Raw genomic sequence first — 20,931 nt, 5'->3', positions numbered from 1 at the left:
TACATTATTTTGTTATATGACACTGGGTTTATACAGCGTTTTTATTTTTGTTTTTGTTTTTCTGACACCTTCAACTAATATCGTTAAAGTACACAAAATATGTATTAAAAACTAAAAATATTATATACTAAAACCTTCCTCGAGAATCACGCTATGTATTGGTGAAAACAGCAGGAAAATCGGTGCAGTAGTTTTTGAGTGTATCGCGAACAGACAGACAGACGCGGAGGACTTTGTTTTATAATATATATTGATTAAAATGAAAGACACTTTGAGTATATGTATGTATATACAGAGCGTCCCATGGCTATGCCACATGGAAGGGATGCATGATTCCCGGTTCGAGCAATTATTTTGAAAATCTATGAATGCAGTTTAAATTATTTTTTTAAATAAAATAAAATCTTCTTTTTTGAGTAAAATGTTACATTCTACAATATTTGAAGATCCATAGCCATGGGACATCCTGTATATTGTAACCACGAAAATTAATTTAAAAAGGTTTTAAAACAACCTTAACACTACTGATGAGAGTACAATATTTTTTATCGTACAATATCTTACAATATATTATCATATAGCCAAAAAATACTTGCAAAGAGAAGAACAACTCTAACGGACATACAGCAATAAATAATAAGAAAGCGAATCTATTGTTACTGTAACTGTTTTTGATTGATAAGTCGTAAACAGTCAGCCACGCTAGGCATAAGCGCTCTAGTATTTTAAATATAAAGCCACTAGCTAACGCACACACTGACAAATCAAAATTGATTACGCATTCGGGCTGTCTGGTGTTCTATTCGCTAGTATAATCTAAGTATATGATTTTCATTACTTTGCTTTTGTATCCTAAGCTGGATATATAAAAAAAAACTACGTTTAAAAAAACCGACTTCAAAAACTAGAAAATATAAAATAATATAATAAACATTTAATTTAAGACACCTATTATGTGAACCTTTAAAGTAATAAAATTCTACCTATTGATAGGTTGTAAGTCGGTGTCTGCCCGCTTAGTTTGTTTTGTTCTAGACGAAGCTATGCCGAACAAAGTCATGCGTGGCGAGTGTAGGTACCTGATATTTATTACATTTGACTTGGAACCGACTTCAAACCTATGAAGAGGTAGTATTTTATTATTTTAAAGGTTTGCATAATAGGTGTCTTAAATTAAAACTGTATTACGTTATTTTATATTCTTTGAAGTTGGTTTTCTTGTTGTGAGGTTCTTGTGTTGAGGTTGTTCCGTTGTCATATATTAAATAGTCATTTTTATGTAGCTATGGGTAGGCCTACGAAAGGTGCGCAGCGCACACTAAGCAATATAGATCCCAATAAACAGGATCGGAGAAATGAATCGACTCCAAATAATGCTTTTCGAAACACTATTTCACGTGCTCGTAGCCTAAGACCCATATTTCAGTACACGGGCAAATAATCTATATATATATATATATAAGAGATTTCCATGTATATAGTCACTCATCAAGATATCACTGAAACCATAAGGCGTAGAGACTTGAAATTAGGTAGATTTATTCCTTTCGCCGAGTAGAGATCAGCTAAGAACGGATTTTACGAAATTCCAAGTTTTTTTTTATTATGAACAGAACAATGTCTGTCGGGTCAGCTAGTAATATATTATCAGCCTAAAGAAAACTCCTTAAAAAGCTGAACACAAAATAATATGACATTGTACACGTAAACAATAACATCATCCACGTGAACGTGAATGTTAATAAAAATAAAACTACTGGGCCAAACTTTGTGAAATTTTTATGGGACCAAATGGCAACTATTATATATCAAAATAAAGAAGAACCATGTTAAACGCATCATAAATCTCTGCATTATCGGTGTACATACATAAAAAAAATACCGATCGAATTGAGAACCTCCTCCTTTTTCAAGTCGGTTAATAAAATTGACATACGATAAAATACGATTTAGTCTTAGGTCTACCAGTAGTTATACCACATTTATGGGTGGGATTTATTCATCTTAATTGATGGCAATAATAACGTTATATATACACAAATAAAATATGAAAACAAAACTTTATGAACGATGTGGGACTCGAACCCACGAGCTCTCGCGTTCCGTACGAGTGCTCTGCCAACTGAGCTAACCGATCCAGTGACGTATCGTCATAAAATCTTGTATGCTTGTTCAACTCTCAGGTTGTGGCTTTATCTACAGGATATACTTTACAGTTGCTAACCTGCTCAACGCCAATATTTGCCTATTAGGAAGTTGACTTGAAATCTAAACAAAATTTGTTATGTTTTTTTAAAGTGATAACCCCCACTTTATAAATTACCAAAAGAAATAAGAGAGGAGATAGTATTAAATAGATTTAAACTTAAATTATTAACACTATTAAAAAAATATTGTTTTTACTCAATAAACGAATATTATTAAACGAAATGGTAACTGGCAAGAATACTATTTTACCAATAATATTATTTTTTGTTGTGATAATTTTTACTACATCATCGCTTAGCATTTCATTAATTATTGTAATTGTGTATTGTTGGGTCTTTAAGTAGGCTTTACGTTGATTAAATTAAATGTAGCAGTAATTATTGATAAAAAATATTTGCATGTCTGTCAAGACGAAAAATGTGCCTGCTCTTAAATTTGTAACAACTTTACTTGTGAATGTTTCTGGCAAATAAAGAACTTTGATTTTGACTTTTGACTTTCACTTCCAGGATATTACACAAATAAAATTTGAAAACAAAATTTTATGAACGATAGTTCTAGTCCCGCATTTATGATATAGGTAACAAACCTAGATACGAAACAAGCAGACTGTTTGCGAGGAATTTCTGTGTTTGCTTGTGTTTAATTGTATACTTGACCTTAATAATTATAATGAGGGAACGTTGAGTGGAAACGTTTTTCAATGTTTCTAATTTATTTTTATGTCAGTCACCAACGGATGAGACTCACTGGATGGTGGGCGATCTTCTCCGTCCTTAGTTACATCATTACTAATGTAGACCAAAACAATTGGTTATGTCTTTAAAGTGATAACCCTCACTTCTAGGATTAATACACAAATGAAATTTGAAAAATGAAATTTTATGAACGATGCAGGACTCGAACCCACGACCTCTGGCGTTCCGTGCCAGTGCTCTAACCAACTGAGCTAACCGTTCGAGTGACTCAGTTGGTTAGAGCACTAGGACGGAACGCCAAAGGTCGTTGGTTCGAGTCCCGCATCGTTAATAAAATTTTGTTTTTCAAATGTAGAGCGAGTTTATGTATGAAGAATATGAAGAAAAAAAAAGTCAAACCCGCTGAGTTCCTTGCTTCCGTTCTTCTCAGGTCAGAGGAATACTATTTTGCATGGGTGTTCATTTTCCTTCCAACTTCCTTTCAAAATCTCTCAGTTTTCTGGCCTTAGTTTTGCCATTATTTGAAACTAACTAGGTTTTGATATTCGTTGTTTCGATGATCAAGGTATCCTTAAATTCCATCTAATATCCATCAAATCCACAAGTGTCCAGTGGGAGGCTCCTTTGCAGAGAATGCCGGCTAGATTATGGGTACCACAACGGCGCCTATTTCTGCCGTGAAGCAGTAATATAATACATATTATAAACATTATTGTGTTTCGGTCTGAAGGGCGCTGTAGCTAGTGAAATTACTGGGCAAATGATACTTAACATCTTATGTCTCAGGGTGACGAGCGCAATTGTAGTGCCGCTCAGAGTTTTTGGGTTATTCAAGAACCTTGAGCAGCACTGTATTGTAATGGACAGGGCGTATCAATTACCATTAGTTAAACGTCCTGCTCGTCTCCTCACTTATTGGCATAAAAAAATGTACCAACGCGCTTGGTTTGTTTGTCTATACCATGGTATATTGTAAGTCTTAGGAATGAACACAGCATTTTTAAAATATATGAATAAAATAATCCCATCCATGTTTAAAGAACCCTCAGGCTCCTCGATGTAACTGTTATTAATGATCCTTCTGGGACAGGGACGCCTCAGACGAGGGAAATAGCAGGAAAATGAAGCGGGAAATTATTTCTTTATCTAAATAATCTCCATAAAGACGTACACGTTTTTCTCATCTTCGTCATTCGTCAATATATTGATAAAATCTTCTTTATTCTTTCATTTAATGAGTAAAAAAAACTTTTTACTTTAGTGTCCGTGACAAGCTATGTCTTACACTCGCAATTTGTTTTCATGATTTGTGTGTCACTTAGTGTTAGTGTGAGTGCTTTGCTCAAAAAAGAGGTTAACAGTGAACCTAAATTTTTTCGGTCTACTCGCAAAATCGACAACGATATATTCAAAACGATACGATAATACCCCGAATATATAACACCTATCCTACTGTAACAAATGTTCGTATTCCATATCGTTTATCGTAACAACATCGTAACCATAGACTTATATTTTGATTATTTACGATGTTAGAGTTAGTGAATTGTACGCAAACCTTGAAAAATTAAATATTATCTGTGCTGTTAAGTGTCAAAACAAAGCCTAGGCGCTAAGGATGGCGAGACTGCACCACCAATTTACATCATTTACACAAAATGTAAATATTCAAAAATTATGTAATAGATATAATATGACCATTTAATATTCAATAAATAACACAAAACTTGCGGATAATAAAATGTAAAAAAAAAGTAGCTCAACCCTTCTCGTCGACTTCCTGTTTCTCAGGCGGCCATTTGTATTACTTTCTACGCAAAAACGATCAACAAAATGTCTCAAATTACTTGGTAGTAAAAAATCCTGTTGAATAGTAAATCACATTTAATTATTTTAATTTTATTTATTATGTATGTTTATTGTATGGCAAATATATCTATATACATATACAAGTTAAAACGATAAAAGCAACGACAGCCTAAAAGGTGTCGTTGAGATTATCGTAAAAGTGACGTTTGATTGTTTGTCGAATTCGAATATTCGTCTCTGACATTTTCAACTAAGAGTAGGGTTAGGACAGATAATATCGAAAAATGTTTCGTTCGTTCAATCATCGTTTCGACATTGAATACGATGTAACTAAGAGTAGGATTCGACACGAATAATGCCACGATATATCGAATATCGATTTTAGGAGTAGGCCCCCAGAGTCAAATTTCATTGTGCGCTTCACTCAATCTATAAAATATGAAGGGCACAGGGAAAGATCATGCAATGTCACATTTTTATTTTTTTTAAACTGGTAATGCCATTTTGTAGTGTAAAAGTGGTAGAAAGTAACGCAAAAACGTTCTAGGGAAGAACATGCATAGTCACTGAGTAATCGCCTTCTAAAAATACTAATACAATGCAAAAACATGAAAGGTCCTAGTCGTACACGGAAAAAAAAAGTTTTGTCCATGAAAGCATGCCCTTTTCAGTCTAGGCCAATAAAAGAAATAAGGGCTGAAAAAGAACACTCAAGACTGTTATCTCACAGAGAACAATACAATAGTACGTGGACATCGGCTGTGGTAACTGGACCAAAAAAAAGACTGGAGCGATTGATCACAGCAGCGAAAATCTGGCCAAGACCTCAGAGTTTGTTCTTCCAGAGCAATCATATGCAGAGAGTCTTCCTGTGTCGAAGGCAAAATTTGTGGACATCCAGTCCTTGTCAAAATTTTGTGGTCCAAAAGCCAAAAACTACTACTCACAAATTAAATTTACGAATAATTAAAAACAAGTGCTCATTATATTGTGTGTATCAATACATAACTGATTGTTAAGTACCTACCTAATAAAATAGCTTTTCTTATCTTACCTTGTCTCATTTCTCATCTTATCTTATAGTCAAGTAATGTTTAGCAAAAAGTATACTCCAAAATCTTACATAAAATAATAAGTTAGGTTTCACTTCTTGTATCTTATTTTTTTGGAAAGGTGGACATTGCATAGATTTTGCGTGTATTGGTTGGACATTGCATGTTTTTTGGTTGTATATTCTGAGTAAGTTTAGTTTTTTGCATGTTTCATTAAAAATATATTCATGTAAAGGTTTTTTTTTGGTAGTGAATGAATACGAATAATTTAATTGAAAAACAAAGACATTTGTGTAATAAATCACAGATATAATTTATCTTTTAAAGAGGTTTAAAATCTTTCAATGACATTATCTCAGTTCAATGGCCGCCGGACATAGCATGTTCTCCCCTTGGACCCTTCATATATCTTAGAAGCGTTTTGTGTCTGTATGTACTAACAAAAGCTGTTGTATTAATGTAACTGACACCAGAAATTTATGAGAATTTATCTGTTTGTGCACACTAATCCCACGGCTCGTATTTACTATAGCATTGAGTAAGTACCTACTAGCCAATATGAATATGATTGGTTTATCTGTCCTATATTTATCGAAGTCGAAGAATTTGTTATGTTTTTAAAGTGATTACCCTCACTTCTATGATTAATACACAAAGAAAATATGAAAACAAAATTTTATGAAGGATGCGGGACTCGAACCCACAACCTCTCGCGTTACGTGCGAATGCTCTGCCAACTGAGTTAACCGTTGGAGTGACGTATCGTCATAAAATCTTGTATGCTTTGTTCAACTCTCAGGTTGTGGCTTCCTAATATGCAAAATACTGGGGTTGAGCAGGTTATCAACTGTAAAGTAGATCCTGTAGATGAAGCCACAACCTGAGAGTTGAACAAACCATACAAGATTTTATGACTATACGTCACTCGAACGGTTAGCTCAGTTGGCAGAGCTCTCGCACGGAGTGCGAGAGGTTCGAGTCCCGCATCGTCGTTGTTTTCAAATTTTATTCGTGTTCTAGGAATTTGCCAGAGTACAATGTATTTGGTAACAATGTACATGGTAACCTAGCCTTATCTATCTAGTTTCTTTGATATAAGTTAAAAGTTGTTATTTAATGTAGGAGAGCTAAGAAAACGGACATGTTTTTTAAAATAATCTGCAAGCCATGGTTTTATAACGATTATTGAAGTGAAAACTAGAACAGTGCCCGTTATTTTTTGTTATTCAGCCGTTTTAGTGAAAAAAATCTGAAAGAAATATTGAAATAATATCGTTTCTTTTCTCGCATTTTTTAAATTGGACCACAGATAATATAACCTAAAGGTCTCTATGATTTGGACCAGTGTTGAATTTTTTTTAGAAATCAAAAGATAAAGTGAGCTTTTAATTGAGACATTATTATAAATAATTTATTTTGCAATTTTGACTTATTTTGAAAGAAGGTACGAAACCTGATAACTCGAAAATCGCCCACTTTTGCATAATACATAGAGGGGTAAAATTTTTCTCAAAGAGTCACCGTCATTTTATTTGAATCACTGAATCGATTAATGATACCAGTGGGAGGCTCCTTTGCCCATGATGTCGGCTAGATTATGGGTACCACAACGGTGCCTATTTCTGCCGTGAAGCAGCAGTAGGCATTACTGTGTTTCGGTCTAATAATAATAAATGAGACTTAGCATATTATGTCTCAAGGTGTTGAGCGCAATTGTAGTGCCACTCCGAATTTTTGAGTTTTTCAAGAATTGTTTAGCGGCCCTGAATTGTAATGAGCAGGGCGTATCCATTACTAATAGCTGAACGTCCTGCTCGTCTCGTCCCTTATATTCATTAAAAAAAAGAAAAAAAAATAAGTTCCAAGTTGTTATTTAATTAGGAGAGCTAAAAAACGGACATGTTTTTAAAATAAGCCATGTTTTTATAACGATTTTTGAAGTGAAAACTTTAACAGTACTCGTACCCGTAATTTTTTTGTTATTCAGCCATTTTTAGTGAACAAAATTAAAGACAAATATTGAAATAATATCGTTTTTAACCGACTTCAATAATGGAGGAGGTTCTCAATTCGTCGGTATGTTTTTATTTTATGTTTGTTAACTAAAAACTTTCGACCGGGTGAATCGATTTAGACAATTCTTTTTTTATTTGAAAGCTGGTGCTTCCCGTATGGCCCCATTGTAATCCAGATCTGACAATGGCATCCATGAGAAAACCATAAAAGTCTTAAATTTGCTATACATACGTATAGCAAAGTGGATGATACATTTACGATTAACTCAATATCGCGCCAACCGATTTCGATGATTCTTTTTTTATTGGAAAGGGTATGCTTCAAAGATAGTTTGATTAGGTTCTGATTACGGGATCATTGACAAAGTAACGGAACTCTTCAATTCTTAGGAGCAAATTAACGATAGTCGGCCGAATCTTTTTTATGCTATCCGGATATTTAAGTCATCTACCATAACATAGTTATGGTCAAGTAAATGTCGTCCTCAAATATAATGATGAAGAAGATGAAGGAGTCCCACTCCTTAACGACTTACTGTAAGGGTGCGATCTGTGGCAAAATTAACTGTCTGTAATCAAATTGCAAAGCGCCTACGTTCATTGATGCATTGAAAAATTTAGTATATCTACACATATTTAGACAAATTGTTAGTTAGTGTACTTCAAATTCACTAAAAATCAAAAAATCAAAAATAAATTAACATAAAAACAACCGACTTCAAAAACACTATTCCAGAACAATAGATATAATATTTACTAAAAAGTATAAAAATAATTGCTTTTTTTATACAATATAATTAATTAATCTAATTCTAGTTACGATTATTGTAAGTTTTGGAGTCGGTGTCATGCAATAGAGGCTTGTACTCGTAACTACATACATAGTTAGAGGTGAGATGGGCTTGAGTCGGACCCGCGACGTGAGGAGGCCAGAGGCGAAGGCGGGTCGCGGCGGAAGAACACCGATTACAAGAATAACAATAATCGTAACTAGAATTAGATTAATTAATAAGATTGTATAAAAATACGCAATTATTTTTATACTTTTTAGTGCATATTATATCTATTGTTCTGGAATAGTGCTTTTGAAGTTGGTTGTTTTGTTGTTAAAATACATTTTTGAATGTTGCAATTTTGACTTATTTTGAAAGAAGCTAAAAAACCTGATAACTTAAAAATCGCCCACTTTTGCATAATACATATGGGAGTTAAATTTTTCACAAAGAGTCACCCCTATCACCTACTAACGGAAATACGTCGAATTACCAATAACCCTGTATAGTTCTTCCCTACTTTTACTGAACATATTATGCTAGATTTTTTTTTAATGAAAATAAGGGACGAAACGAGCAGGACTGATAATAATTGATACGCCCTGCCCATTACAATGCAGTGCCGCTCAGGAGTCTTGAAAAACCTCAAAAACTCTGAGCGGCACTACAATTGCGCTCGTCACATTGAGATATAAGATGTTAAGTCTAATTTGCCCAGCAATGTCAATAGCTACGGTGCCTTTCAGAACGAAACACAATAATTTTTATACCATTACTGTATCACGGCAGAAATAAGCAGCGCTGTGGTACCCATAATCTAGCCGACATCCTGTGCAAAGGAGCCTCCCACTGGTATCATTAATAGATTCAGTGATTCAAATAAAATATGATGACGGCTTAAAAACGATTTGTACCTATTTAAATAAACTTTATTTGAGTTTAACTATTAAATGTTCCTGTAGTTACTATCGTTGTACATCAAGAGGTAATCCCATCATTGTTTTAAATACACGAGGGAATACCGGGACAAAATCCCGGGTAGTTTATTAGTTAGATAACGCTTAGACAGTTCTGGTGAGTAAGGTTTAGTTTTATTATAAGGGCGACTTGTCTTTACGACCGCGTTGAGAAATAAATTGGGACGCTTACCCGAAAATAATGATAATTACTTTACCGAATAAGAGCCAAGAATAATTGAACCAGGGAGGCTCCTTTGCACAGGATGCCGGCTAGATTATGGGTACCACAATGGCGCCTGCCGTGATGCAGTAATGTGTAAACATTACTGTGTTTCGATCTGAAGGGCGCCGTAGCTAGTGAAATTACTAGGCAAATGAGACTTAACATCTTATATCTCAAGATGACGACCACAATTGTAGTGTTATTTCAATAATCCTGAGCGGTCCTGTAATGGGCGCTGTCCTGTGATACGCCCAGTATCAATTACCATCAGCTGAACGTCTTGCTCGTCTAGTTCCTTACTGTCGAAAAGCAAAAAAAAAGTATAGGTACTAATATACAACGCCACTTGTACATTTTTGACGACCTGTTAATAGGCGGTGGTCTAGTTGATTGTTGTACATCAATAATTATAAATAATAAAACAAATGTACTGCTGACTGTCGGTCAAGTTAAAGGCCGTTGTTAAAATTTAAACAAGTTATTCAGGGCCAATCGATCGATCAATGACGAATGAACGAGCGGTTAACTCGTCGCGGGAATTTCACGCGAGCATTGAGAGACAAACCTAACACTTATAGATCAATATGAAACTTTATTTTATTTGTTTGAAATGGAATACTTCTAGATTGGTTCCGTTGAACTAAAAAACTTTTAACAAAGATTAAACTAATTGGTGTTTGAAGAAGTGGCTTTGATCATCAAAAATATAAATAATATCATAATTATTTAATGTCGAAGTTAGTTAATATGGTGAACTTAGCACCAATTTCAAAATGTTGTTTAAGAAAAATGTTTTAATATGTTATAATTTTTTATATTTTGCATTTCATTTAAACTTGAAGCCAGTCGTGACATTGCCCACATATATAATATCGTTTACGTGAAAAAGACCATTTTATTGGATTTGAATTTTCTTAAATTTTTGCCGCATTTATTATTTAAGGAATTTATTTTTGTACAAAGCAGTGTTCGAGATTTAGCTCTTTAATTAAAGCTTTTTACTTAAATCATAGAAAATGAAACGTCATACGCTATATTTATGATTGTCTCGTATTTCATTAATAATATGTTATAATGGGGCCATTTATTTATTTATTATATACAAGTGCTAACCCAGCACTCGTTGTTTTGCCATAGATTCAAAGTCTTAGTCTGAATTATTAACTTTGCGAATAGGTTCCGCATAAGTTATCACCAACATATCATATACTAAAACCTTCTCCTAAGCATGCTGCATCTAGTATAAGTATTATTTCGATCGGTTCAGTAGTTTTCGCAGTATAACCGAAGCAAACAGGCTCTTCATATAATAGTATAGATTATAAATTTAGAAAAAACATCAAAATCACATGCAGTGATAGCGCGAGAGTATTTGCGAAAACATAGAACAGCCGAGCGACATTGACGTGGCGTCTCTGTCGCTGCGACAGTGTTGCTCTGGTCGAAAGTATAGCTTAGGTAGGTCTCACTAAAACTTTTGCGTAACTTAAAAAAACAAAATGTTATAACCAAAATATTTTGTCTATTGTTTTTCAAAATACTCTCCTTTATTACATTTTAAAGATTTTTTCGTGCGATCGGATCATTTTTTAAAACAGGAGGACCACAGTTCTGAAGGCGTGTTTTCTACGTGCTGATTGAACGCTATCACTTCGGAATTGGTAAAAGTGAAGCCTCTCATCAAGTCTTTGATTTTGGGGAAAATACAGAAATCACAGGGTGCTAGGTCGGGGCTATGTGTGGAATAGGTGACGAGTTGTACTAAGCTAAAAATGACTTAGTTTTGTTGGCCGTGTGTGAAGAAGCGTTGTCATGATGTAGGAGAACGCGGCTTTTTGGTCGTCTTTCGCGAACTTTTTGTAATACCCTGGGTAAACAAATGGTAGAGTACCACTCGGAATTAATACTCTTTAGACTGATTTTTTTGATTTTTTGGAACGAAGTTCCTTACGGCAGGCTTGGAGGAGATAGGGATTTTGCTGCGGGACCGAACTGAAAAAAATGTGATAGTAAAACCGTAAGAAAAAGTCCGTGGAATAAAACCGTTAAATAGACGTGCGCAGGTGCGACAGTCGTTTCTATTTCTATGTAATTTTATGTTGTCAAACAAAAATAAAGAGACATATTTTGTTATTTTAATTGATAATTTGGATTACGATTTTTTTTTATTTTACGTAATTTATTATGTCCTAAAATACTGAATTTCCTAAATACTTTCCTGTACTTAAATAAAAACTAATCTGCAAAATTTAAGAGAAAAATCAAAAAAACCTACATAAAATTGAACACGATTTATTTTTTACAAATTGTGTCGATTCTACATTAGCCGAAGGAACTTCGTTCCTACCTGGTGTCCCACGACACCACATCTTTTTATCAACGTTTCTCACCTGCCTCACTTTTTACATGATTCAAACACCCATTCACAAGATTGGTGTTTTTTTCGGGTTCAAAACAATAAATCCAGGTTTCGTCTCCTGTGACAATGTCATAAACAGCATTAGAATGTCTGTGGTGGTACTTCATTAGCATCTGTGAGCACAATTCCACGCGAGCCCGCTTCTGCTCCGTTGTCAGTTATTGAGGGATCCAACGACAACAAAGTCTCCAAACTTTCAATTCTTCGTGTAAAATTTTCTGAGTTTGGCTTATACCCCAATAATCCTCGAATTGTCTCATAGGTAATCCGCGGGTTTTCTTCAATTAGCCGCATAACAGTAGCCACATTATTTCCGTTGACGGCAGTTGAAGGCCGCCCTTCACGAGATGCGTCATATTGTAAAGAAACCCGACCCCTCTCAAACTCAGCAAACAATCGCCTCACGGTGCTCAACCAAGGTGCTCCTCTCCCAAAAGCATTTTGACGACGAGCGGCACAGTCTTGCGGAGAGAGAGAACTTTTAAAATCATAAAAAATCGTCGCTCTAAAATCTTTTCAACTTAATTCCAAGTCCGTTGCGTACGTAGAACTTTGATGTGTGATAAAAAACAATTGACAAATGATTTTCCGCAAATTGTTTTCTTTTATTACAGGTTTCAACGTTTCAAAAATAACATTTGAAATTCAAATAGGTCCGATTAGCTAGAAGTTCAAAACTTTTAGTGTGCCCCATGTATAAGACAAACACAATTTTCTACTTCCTACTTCTTTCAATCCGTTCAGCTGCGTAGGTAATAAGGCGTCGAAATTTTACGATATTGCTTTTGGGTGCCTTTCAGAGGATCACTATTAAACCTTCCAAAGCTTACAAGCCTTCAAAGGGTAGCTATTTCACTACTCATTAACTTTATAGTTTTTCCATTGAAGATAACCTTTTGTTTTCCTTTTTCGTGTTCGTTGTGCGGGAAATTCCAATATTATTTTCTTATCCTTTATTACGTTTTATACAATCAATATTATATTTGTTAAGTTTAAGTTTTATTCCTACTAAGCACATCTCATAATTTCTATCTTTCATATTGTTCCTCGCAGTACAGTTTTAGGTATTAGGAATCGACCATTTAAATATATATGGAGATATATCAAATAAATGGTCGCAATAGATGCTTACGAGATCAAATGCCCATATTAACCACAGTATGATCTAGATAAGAAGGATCTCTAGTTTTATGTGTCATTTATGCAGCCACGATTACTAATTTATGTACATACTTTACAGAGTCTTTGAAAAAGTCCATACTCTATGACCTTTTTATCGTACTTTCAGTTTCAATAGCCTATTACACTCACAAATAATGTGGCTTTCTATTGGTAACAGAAATTTCAAAATCTATTCAGCATTCTATCAACCATTCTAATTTTAAATTTATATTTATTACCAAAAAAATATTTTATCTGGTACTTTACATTCTAAACACATATAAGAACATGTCATTCGCAGACTGATAGCGGAACGGCAGGTCAGGCTAGCGAAACTCTCTAAGATAAAAGCGATTCACTCGATTGTATGAAACGTGACAGATAAACAGATTGACATATAACGGCTATAATCTTGTTTATAAAGAAGATCTATTACGTTATAAGCAACTGTTCGCTTTTAAACTTAGCCGGATTATACTTCGTCGCCAATCGCGATACTGTAATTACTACTATTTAAAAGTTATGTCAAATAACTGCACGTTTCATACCAATCCAAATTTCAATTTTTGCTAAGGCAATCCCGCCTCTTATTACGTAGTATTTACATCCTCTTTGGTAAAGACAGTGCTTTCGCGGCAGTACGCCCCTAGCGTAACGGTCGCGTGGAGACCTATTTTCGGCGTTGAATTAAAATCTATATATTATAATATAAAAGAGAATGTATGTTTGTATGTTCCCTAATAACTCCTAAACTATTCGACCGATCTCAATGAAATCTTTTGTAATAGATTCGTTGAAGTTCAAGGCAGGCTTACATATATAATTTATATGGCAAAACAACGTTTGCCAGCTCAGCTAGTTATATATAATAGAGAGTTCCGAGAGTTTAAAATCTCCTCTTTAAGGATCTCCGTAATTCGTGAATATTAGTAGTTTTTGAGTAATTAACAAAAAAGTAAATGCCATCGTTTTTCATTTTAAATTGCTAAAAACAATTGCAATTTTTATGTGCTAATACATACTTTCAATACATTTTTCTAGACAGCATTCTCAACCAAATAAGCCATCGCTCATATTTTTATGAACGACTAGTTGACCCGACAGACGTTGTTCTGTATATAATAAATAAAATAATGTTTTTATATGAATTTGTCAATAATATATCATAAAATCAAAAATAACTTCGTAAAATATGCACCCTGCTATCGTAATGAAATTGTTTCACAGCAGAACTGTCAAACCGTGCGTCAATAAATACTCTTAAAAAAAATGATATATGGACACAGCAAAGGAAAAACAAATTTGTTGTTTTTATTTAATTTTGCAGCACTTTCCTATTAATTGACCTTTTAAACCTTCTCTGGAGTTCCACAAACGATTCAAGACCAAAATTTGCCAAATCGGTTCAGCCGTTCTCGAGTTTTAGCGAGACTAACGAACAGCAATTCATTTTTATTTATATAGATTACTTAGATCATTTTTACGTCTGGAATGTGAAAACGGCGAAAAAAATTGAGTTTAGAACTAGCCTCTATATTGAGCAATTCACGCACACTAACACTGTGTCTTACAAATCGCGAGAGTAAGACGTAGCTTGTCACGCACACTAAACCAACACTTGCAAGTACTTTTAATACGTAAACATTTGTTTGTAATTAATTATCACAAGACAAGGGTGAGTGCACTGTGTTAGTCTTATTAGATTATTCCCGTGCTTTCGACATTATCAATGTGGAATTGCTGCTTTCTAAGCTTGTCTATTATGGATTCAGTGATCAGACTGTATTGTGGTTCAAAAGTTATTTTGGAAATAGGTACCAGAGCGTTGCTGTTACAGACGATAGTGGAAACACACGTTATTCCCGATATAAGTCGATATCAAGAGGTGTACCGCAAGGATCTATTCTTGGCCCTTTACTTTATAACCTTTACACTGCTGATATCATAAATAATATAGAGCACTGCAAGTATCACATATACGCGGATGATATACAGCTTTACATTTCGTTTCCTACAGATCAGATTCAAGTAGCCATAAATCAGTTGAACGCTGATCTACAACGTATTGCTGAGTGGTCGGAACGAAGTGCTTTAGCCTTGAATACAGATAAGTATAAATATATGATTCTTGGTACACCTTCTCTTATAAAAAACTTTGAACAAGCTAATCCAATGATACATATTAAGGGAATATCGCTGGGACGCGTGAATGAAGCTCGGAATCTTGGCATTGTGTTCGATGAAAGCTTAAGGTTTGACAAACATATCGACCAAGTAATATGCAATTGCTTTTATCGCCTAAAATTACTCTACCGTATTAGAAATCACATCACTCCTAAACTCCGGCAGAAGCTATGTGATGCACTGGTGCTTTCTAAATTAACCTACGGTGATACGGTTTATGGCGATCGCATACTTGATCGTACACAAAATTCTATTCAGCGCATTCAAAACGCGTGTGCTCGCTATTGCTGGGATATTCCACCTCGATCCCACATAACACCATATCTAAACGATCCCAAAGTTCCCAATATGGAAAGTCGTAGGCGCACGCATTTTGCAGTTTTACTCTTTGGAGTTGTAAAATATCATATGCCTCCTTACCTATATTAAAAACTGTCTTGGCTAGGAGATAAAAACAGGGCCTATAGTACCAGAGCATCACACTGGATGCTAGACGTGCCTAAACATCATACAGCTGCCTTCAGAGGTAGCTTTCGTTATAGCGCGACCAAATGCTGGAACAACCTGCCTCCACCATTGCGTGACCTCACTACAATTTCAAACTTTCGAGTAACAATGAAGAAATACGTAATGACGAGTCAGATTGATTCAGTTCTGGTTGCTCAAAAATAATAGGCATTAACAGTACTAGGTTGGACTTTTCTTTGTTTTTTTATTATATAATATTATGTTGTGATAAATATTTATAATTTATTACTCAGCACCGCGACGTGAAGCGTCAAACGGGAGCTACTGAAAATCAGTGCTGTGACCAATTGTCACAGGTAACCTAAGTAGCATCCCTTTTGATACACACTGCCACACAGCTGCTATGTTATAATATCTTGGTAAAGTTATTTATTTATTCTTTGTAAAATATGTTCTAGGTTAGTTTTAGTTATAATTTTTGTTTTTTCGTATTCTTATTTTTGTAGCAATGTAATGTTTCATGTGTGTGTCAAATAAAAGATATTATTATTATTATTAATTAATTGAATGCATATAAAACCTTTTCTGTTAGATTTACAAAGTTGTACAGAAAAGTTTTGTGGGCCGTGTTTTTTTTGCAAATGGGTTTAGTTGTCAGCCTAGCGAAAGTCTCTAAGCAAAAAGCGATTCACTCGATTGCATGAAACGTGCATTCATTGGCAGATTGACAGATGACGGCTATAATCTTGAAAAAACGAAGACAGCCGAAATCCACTACGTCTTAAAAGCAACTGTTCGCTTTTAAACTTAGCCGGATTACACTTCGTCGCCAATCGCCATGCTGTAATTAATACTAATTTAAAATTATGTCAATTCACTGCACGATTCATACTAAACTAAATTTTATTATTAAATATTATTATTTTTAATAAGAGACTTCTTATTACCTAGTATTTACATCCTCTTTGGACAGTAAGTACATTTTAAACTGCCTGCGTTTACATTATTCTCATTCAGCTCATAATTTTTTGCCTTTTTATGGAAAAAGGAGGACAAACGAGCGTACGGGTGTTAGGTGATCACCGCCGCCCACATTCTCTTACAACACCAGAGGAATGACAAGAGCGTTGCCGGCCTTAAAGGAAGGTGTACGCGCTTTTTTTTGAAGGTACCCATGTCCTATCGTCCCGGAAACACCGCACAATGAAGCTCATTCCACAGCTTTGTAGTACGTGGAAGAAAGCTCCTTGAAAAGCGGAGTAGCAGGTCGTATTTATCGGCAGGTAATATTTATTATTAGGTGACGTCTCTACGCAACGCCAAGTAATCCGGCCGTTCACAGGTATTATTATGGCTGTGATAAATAGGCTAGCTACAACCTTGATACAGAAACAGCGCCAGTAAACAGGTCCCGAAGCATAACTTCGGCAATAACTCTGGAGTTACGATTGCCGTTAGAACTTTCCTAATAACCCGTACACAATTTGATACAGTCCTTCCGAATTTCTGTTGTAATAAACTTTCAATGTCGCCTTCATACAAATAGTCTCTGTACCTAAATGGTTTTCGTCAAGTTCGGTTAGATTTATTTGTTTATTTCTTATCTTTAAACGAGCAATTCTTGTATATTTATAATCTGAATCTCGGAAACGGCTCCAACGATTTTAATGAAATTTAGTATACAGGTAGTTTCGGGTGCGAGAAATCGATCTAGATAGGTTTTGATTTTAAAAAATGTAGTTTTATCCGTGTTTTAATGAGAAAAAACTACAGTAACATTATTATACAAAGGTAAATTTCGCCACTATATACAAGAATATAATAACTTAGATGGGTGATCCGGAAAACAGAAGAATCGTTCCTCGGTTCGAATCCAGATGTCCTATTAGTTTGGTTTTTTTTTGTTCAAGTTTTGTACTTTCTTAAAAATCCAGATATTCCATACTAATAAATGGAGAAACTGTTTTTTATTCGGTTCTACAGCTACAGGTTTCTACAGCTGAATATCTAAGTGAACGGACAACCTGGGACTAGATTATGATTATTTTATAGCAATAGCGATGACAGTACAATATTGTATATTTCATTAAATAGAGCTCATCTCATCTCCCAGAGTGCCATTTGTTACCGAAGCGGTAGTTGTGTCTAGTATATTAGAAATGACATCAAAAAGAATTCTAAAGGTCAACTTTGAGAAAATAAATGCCTTTATGCCTTTGACTTAAAGAAATTTCTTGCCTCGCACAGCCACTTTGTGGAATCAATTACCAGCTAGAGTATAAAAGATCAGACAGTCTTCAATGTGTGACCAATTTGATTTGTGCATTAGCTAGTAGTTAGTAGGTTACCTAGTTAAATATTCAAAATATTGAGGAATTAATTAATAATGAGTAGTCCTTTTCGTATCCGCGAACTCACCCCTCACCTCACGCCTCTCTTATATTTATATATCATACATGTATATACATATCTATGTATTCATTTACCTTAGTTTTTAAGTTCTAGTCAATGGTCTTAAGTTAGTTTAAGTGATAGCAAATAGCCAGGTTTTCCCAGTTTCCTGGATTTTCCCCCCACAAACCTTATGTATTAGTTCTAAGCATAATATAGTTTTATCCCTCAACACGTAGATAGGATTGTAGAAATAAGTTTTCTGAGACCTATTTGTAAATTGGTTGAATAATGTAACTCGGTTGATACGAGTTAGTAGGTCTTTTATTGGGCGATATATATGCTTTTACATCATGATCCCAGAAAATATACAACACAATTTAGTTACGAAATTGAAAATAATTGGTAAAAACGTTTGTGTGGTAAATGGTCCTATAACATAAATGACTTTCTTATTGATATCACAGATTGGGAATGGAGCGACCGCCCTCAGGCTATTTAATAATAAATTTTATTGTACGATATTACATAATGTATTGTAACATCATTTTAAAATGGCCCGCTAAGTTTCTTGCGTTCGTTCTTTTCAGGTCTGAGATATACTCTTTCGAATGGCGTCTTTTGACGTCCAATAAGTAATTTTAAATCTAATTTTGTATTAAAAAAAAAAATAAAATTGAATTATGTGTAAAAACTTAAACCACCGTCTTTTGTTTCAGATGAAAATTGAACAAAAAGAAGAAAAGCTACTATAACTTAGAAGATATTAGTCAAAGACAAGCCAAAGGGAAACAATAAAACAGCCAAATTAAAATTAAATGCCAAGTTTTTAATACGATTAAAAGATGAGTTCCGAAACGCCTTCGCCTGCGAAAAAACTGAATTTAGAGAGAGCCTCGAACTTTATGAGGCAATTTCGTGACCCAGACTCGAGGGAACTGAAGAAGCTGTCTGCTAACCAGTTTATGGAAGTATGGAGTCATTATGACAGGGATGGTAAGTAGGTATAGTTGCATAGGTATTAATCACGGGCTATTTTTCGCTATTCGATGTCTACTGTGTGCAATGGAAGGTACAATCTTAGATAGTTTATACGTCTGGATAGAGTCTCTTGCTATTAGACAACCGATAAAAACAGGTCAGGAATAATTATTAGTATAGTGTGCGTGAATTGCTCAAAATAGAGGTAAGTTCTTGACTCAATTTTTTTCGACGTTTTGAAGAAGAAGAAGTACTCCGAGGCAGCTATACGTAATTCCTATATGGTTATTTTTAAGCCTTTGGTGATGTGATCCATATAGTAATCAAGGATAACAAGATATTTAGAATTCATTCTATAAATTATACAGTTTTGAAACAGGGATAGTATTTATTTCTTCGTTCAATAAATCCTTAAATATGTCTTAGAAATAAAAAAAAAATCAAATACTTTACGAGGTTATCATGATTTAAATAGTAACCCAAATACATGCTTTCGATAATACTTTACGTTTTTAAAACATTTTTATGTTGAAATAATAAGAAGGAATTTAAAAAAAAATATCAAAAAAGCAATTTCGGTATGACAGGATTGACTAGCCACCACAAGTAGCATCCTTACGTGAGGATTACACATGGACCAGCCGTTGAATCCATTCAACTTTTATTATATTATAATTCCACATATTTCATTATAATTCCATATTTTAGGAAAGAATCCACGATGTAGCTTGTACAAGTAGTACAAGTAATAATTATCATTCAAATCAAATCAAATCGAATTCACTTTATTCATGTAGGTCACGGAAATGACACTTATGAATGTCAAAAACAATACTTTTTCTTATTGAATCTACCATTACTTTGTAAAGGGTTGAGCTAATGAGAAGAAGCAACAAACTCTAAACATTAACATTAGTTAACTCTACTGTATAAATAAACACACTTACAAAATCCGGTATTTCTATATCACTACACAATATTATAAAACAAATCCGCCGCGTGTGTCCTGTCTGTTTGTTCGCGATACACTCAAAACTACTGTACCGATTTCCATGCTAATTCCACCAATGGATAGAGTGGTTCTTGAGGACGGTTTGAGTATATAATTTGTTTAGTTTTTGTATAAATTATTGTATATATTAAAGATATTTGTTGGAGGTTTCGGAAAAATAAGCCGTCTGAGAGCTTACAACGAAAACGCTATGGAAGCCTTTTGAGATACAATAAAATATCGTATAGTGGAATTGTGTATCTTATAAAGGTCTACCGAAAAGTCCGCAATGGCATATGTCTATCTCTTAATGAGATCATACTAAATCCAATTTAATACTTTGAAATATTGGCAATTATAAAGTAATATAAATGCTGTTTACATAAATACGATATCGAATCCTTGCCATTTTTAATATTATAAAACAATTCCATATAATACGTTTTTGTTTCTTTTTTTTATGGAAATAGGAGGACAAACGAGCGTACGGGTCACCTGGTGTTAAGTGATCACCGCAGCCTACATTCTCTTACCAGAGGAATCAGAGGAGCGTTGCCGGCCTTTAATGAAGGTGTACGTGCTTTTTTTGAAGGTACCAA

The 20,931-nt window shown here is 34.4% G+C and overlaps 1 protein-coding gene across 2 annotated transcripts in view; it reads left to right on the top strand.

Annotated features, from left to right (window-relative positions):
* Window positions 1–20,931, top strand: part of LOC126971009 (calbindin-32) — a 111,362-nt gene that overhangs the window by 2,201 nt on the left and 88,230 nt on the right. For both annotated transcript variants that reach the window (XM_050817181.1, XM_050817180.1), the window contains exon 2: window positions 19,080–19,356. In XM_050817181.1, the coding sequence (XP_050673138.1) occupies window positions 19,206–19,356 (151 nt within the window). In that variant the 5' untranslated portion in view covers window positions 19,080–19,205. The remainder of the gene's footprint in view (window positions 1–19,079; window positions 19,357–20,931) is intronic.

Source organism: Leptidea sinapis, chromosome 22 (genome assembly GCF_905404315.1).
Source record: "Leptidea sinapis chromosome 22, ilLepSina1.1, whole genome shotgun sequence".
Lineage (NCBI taxonomy): Eukaryota > Metazoa > Arthropoda > Insecta > Lepidoptera > Pieridae > Leptidea > Leptidea sinapis.
Note: the sequence above shows the minus strand (reverse complement) of the source record. Positions and strands in the feature narration are given on the sequence as shown.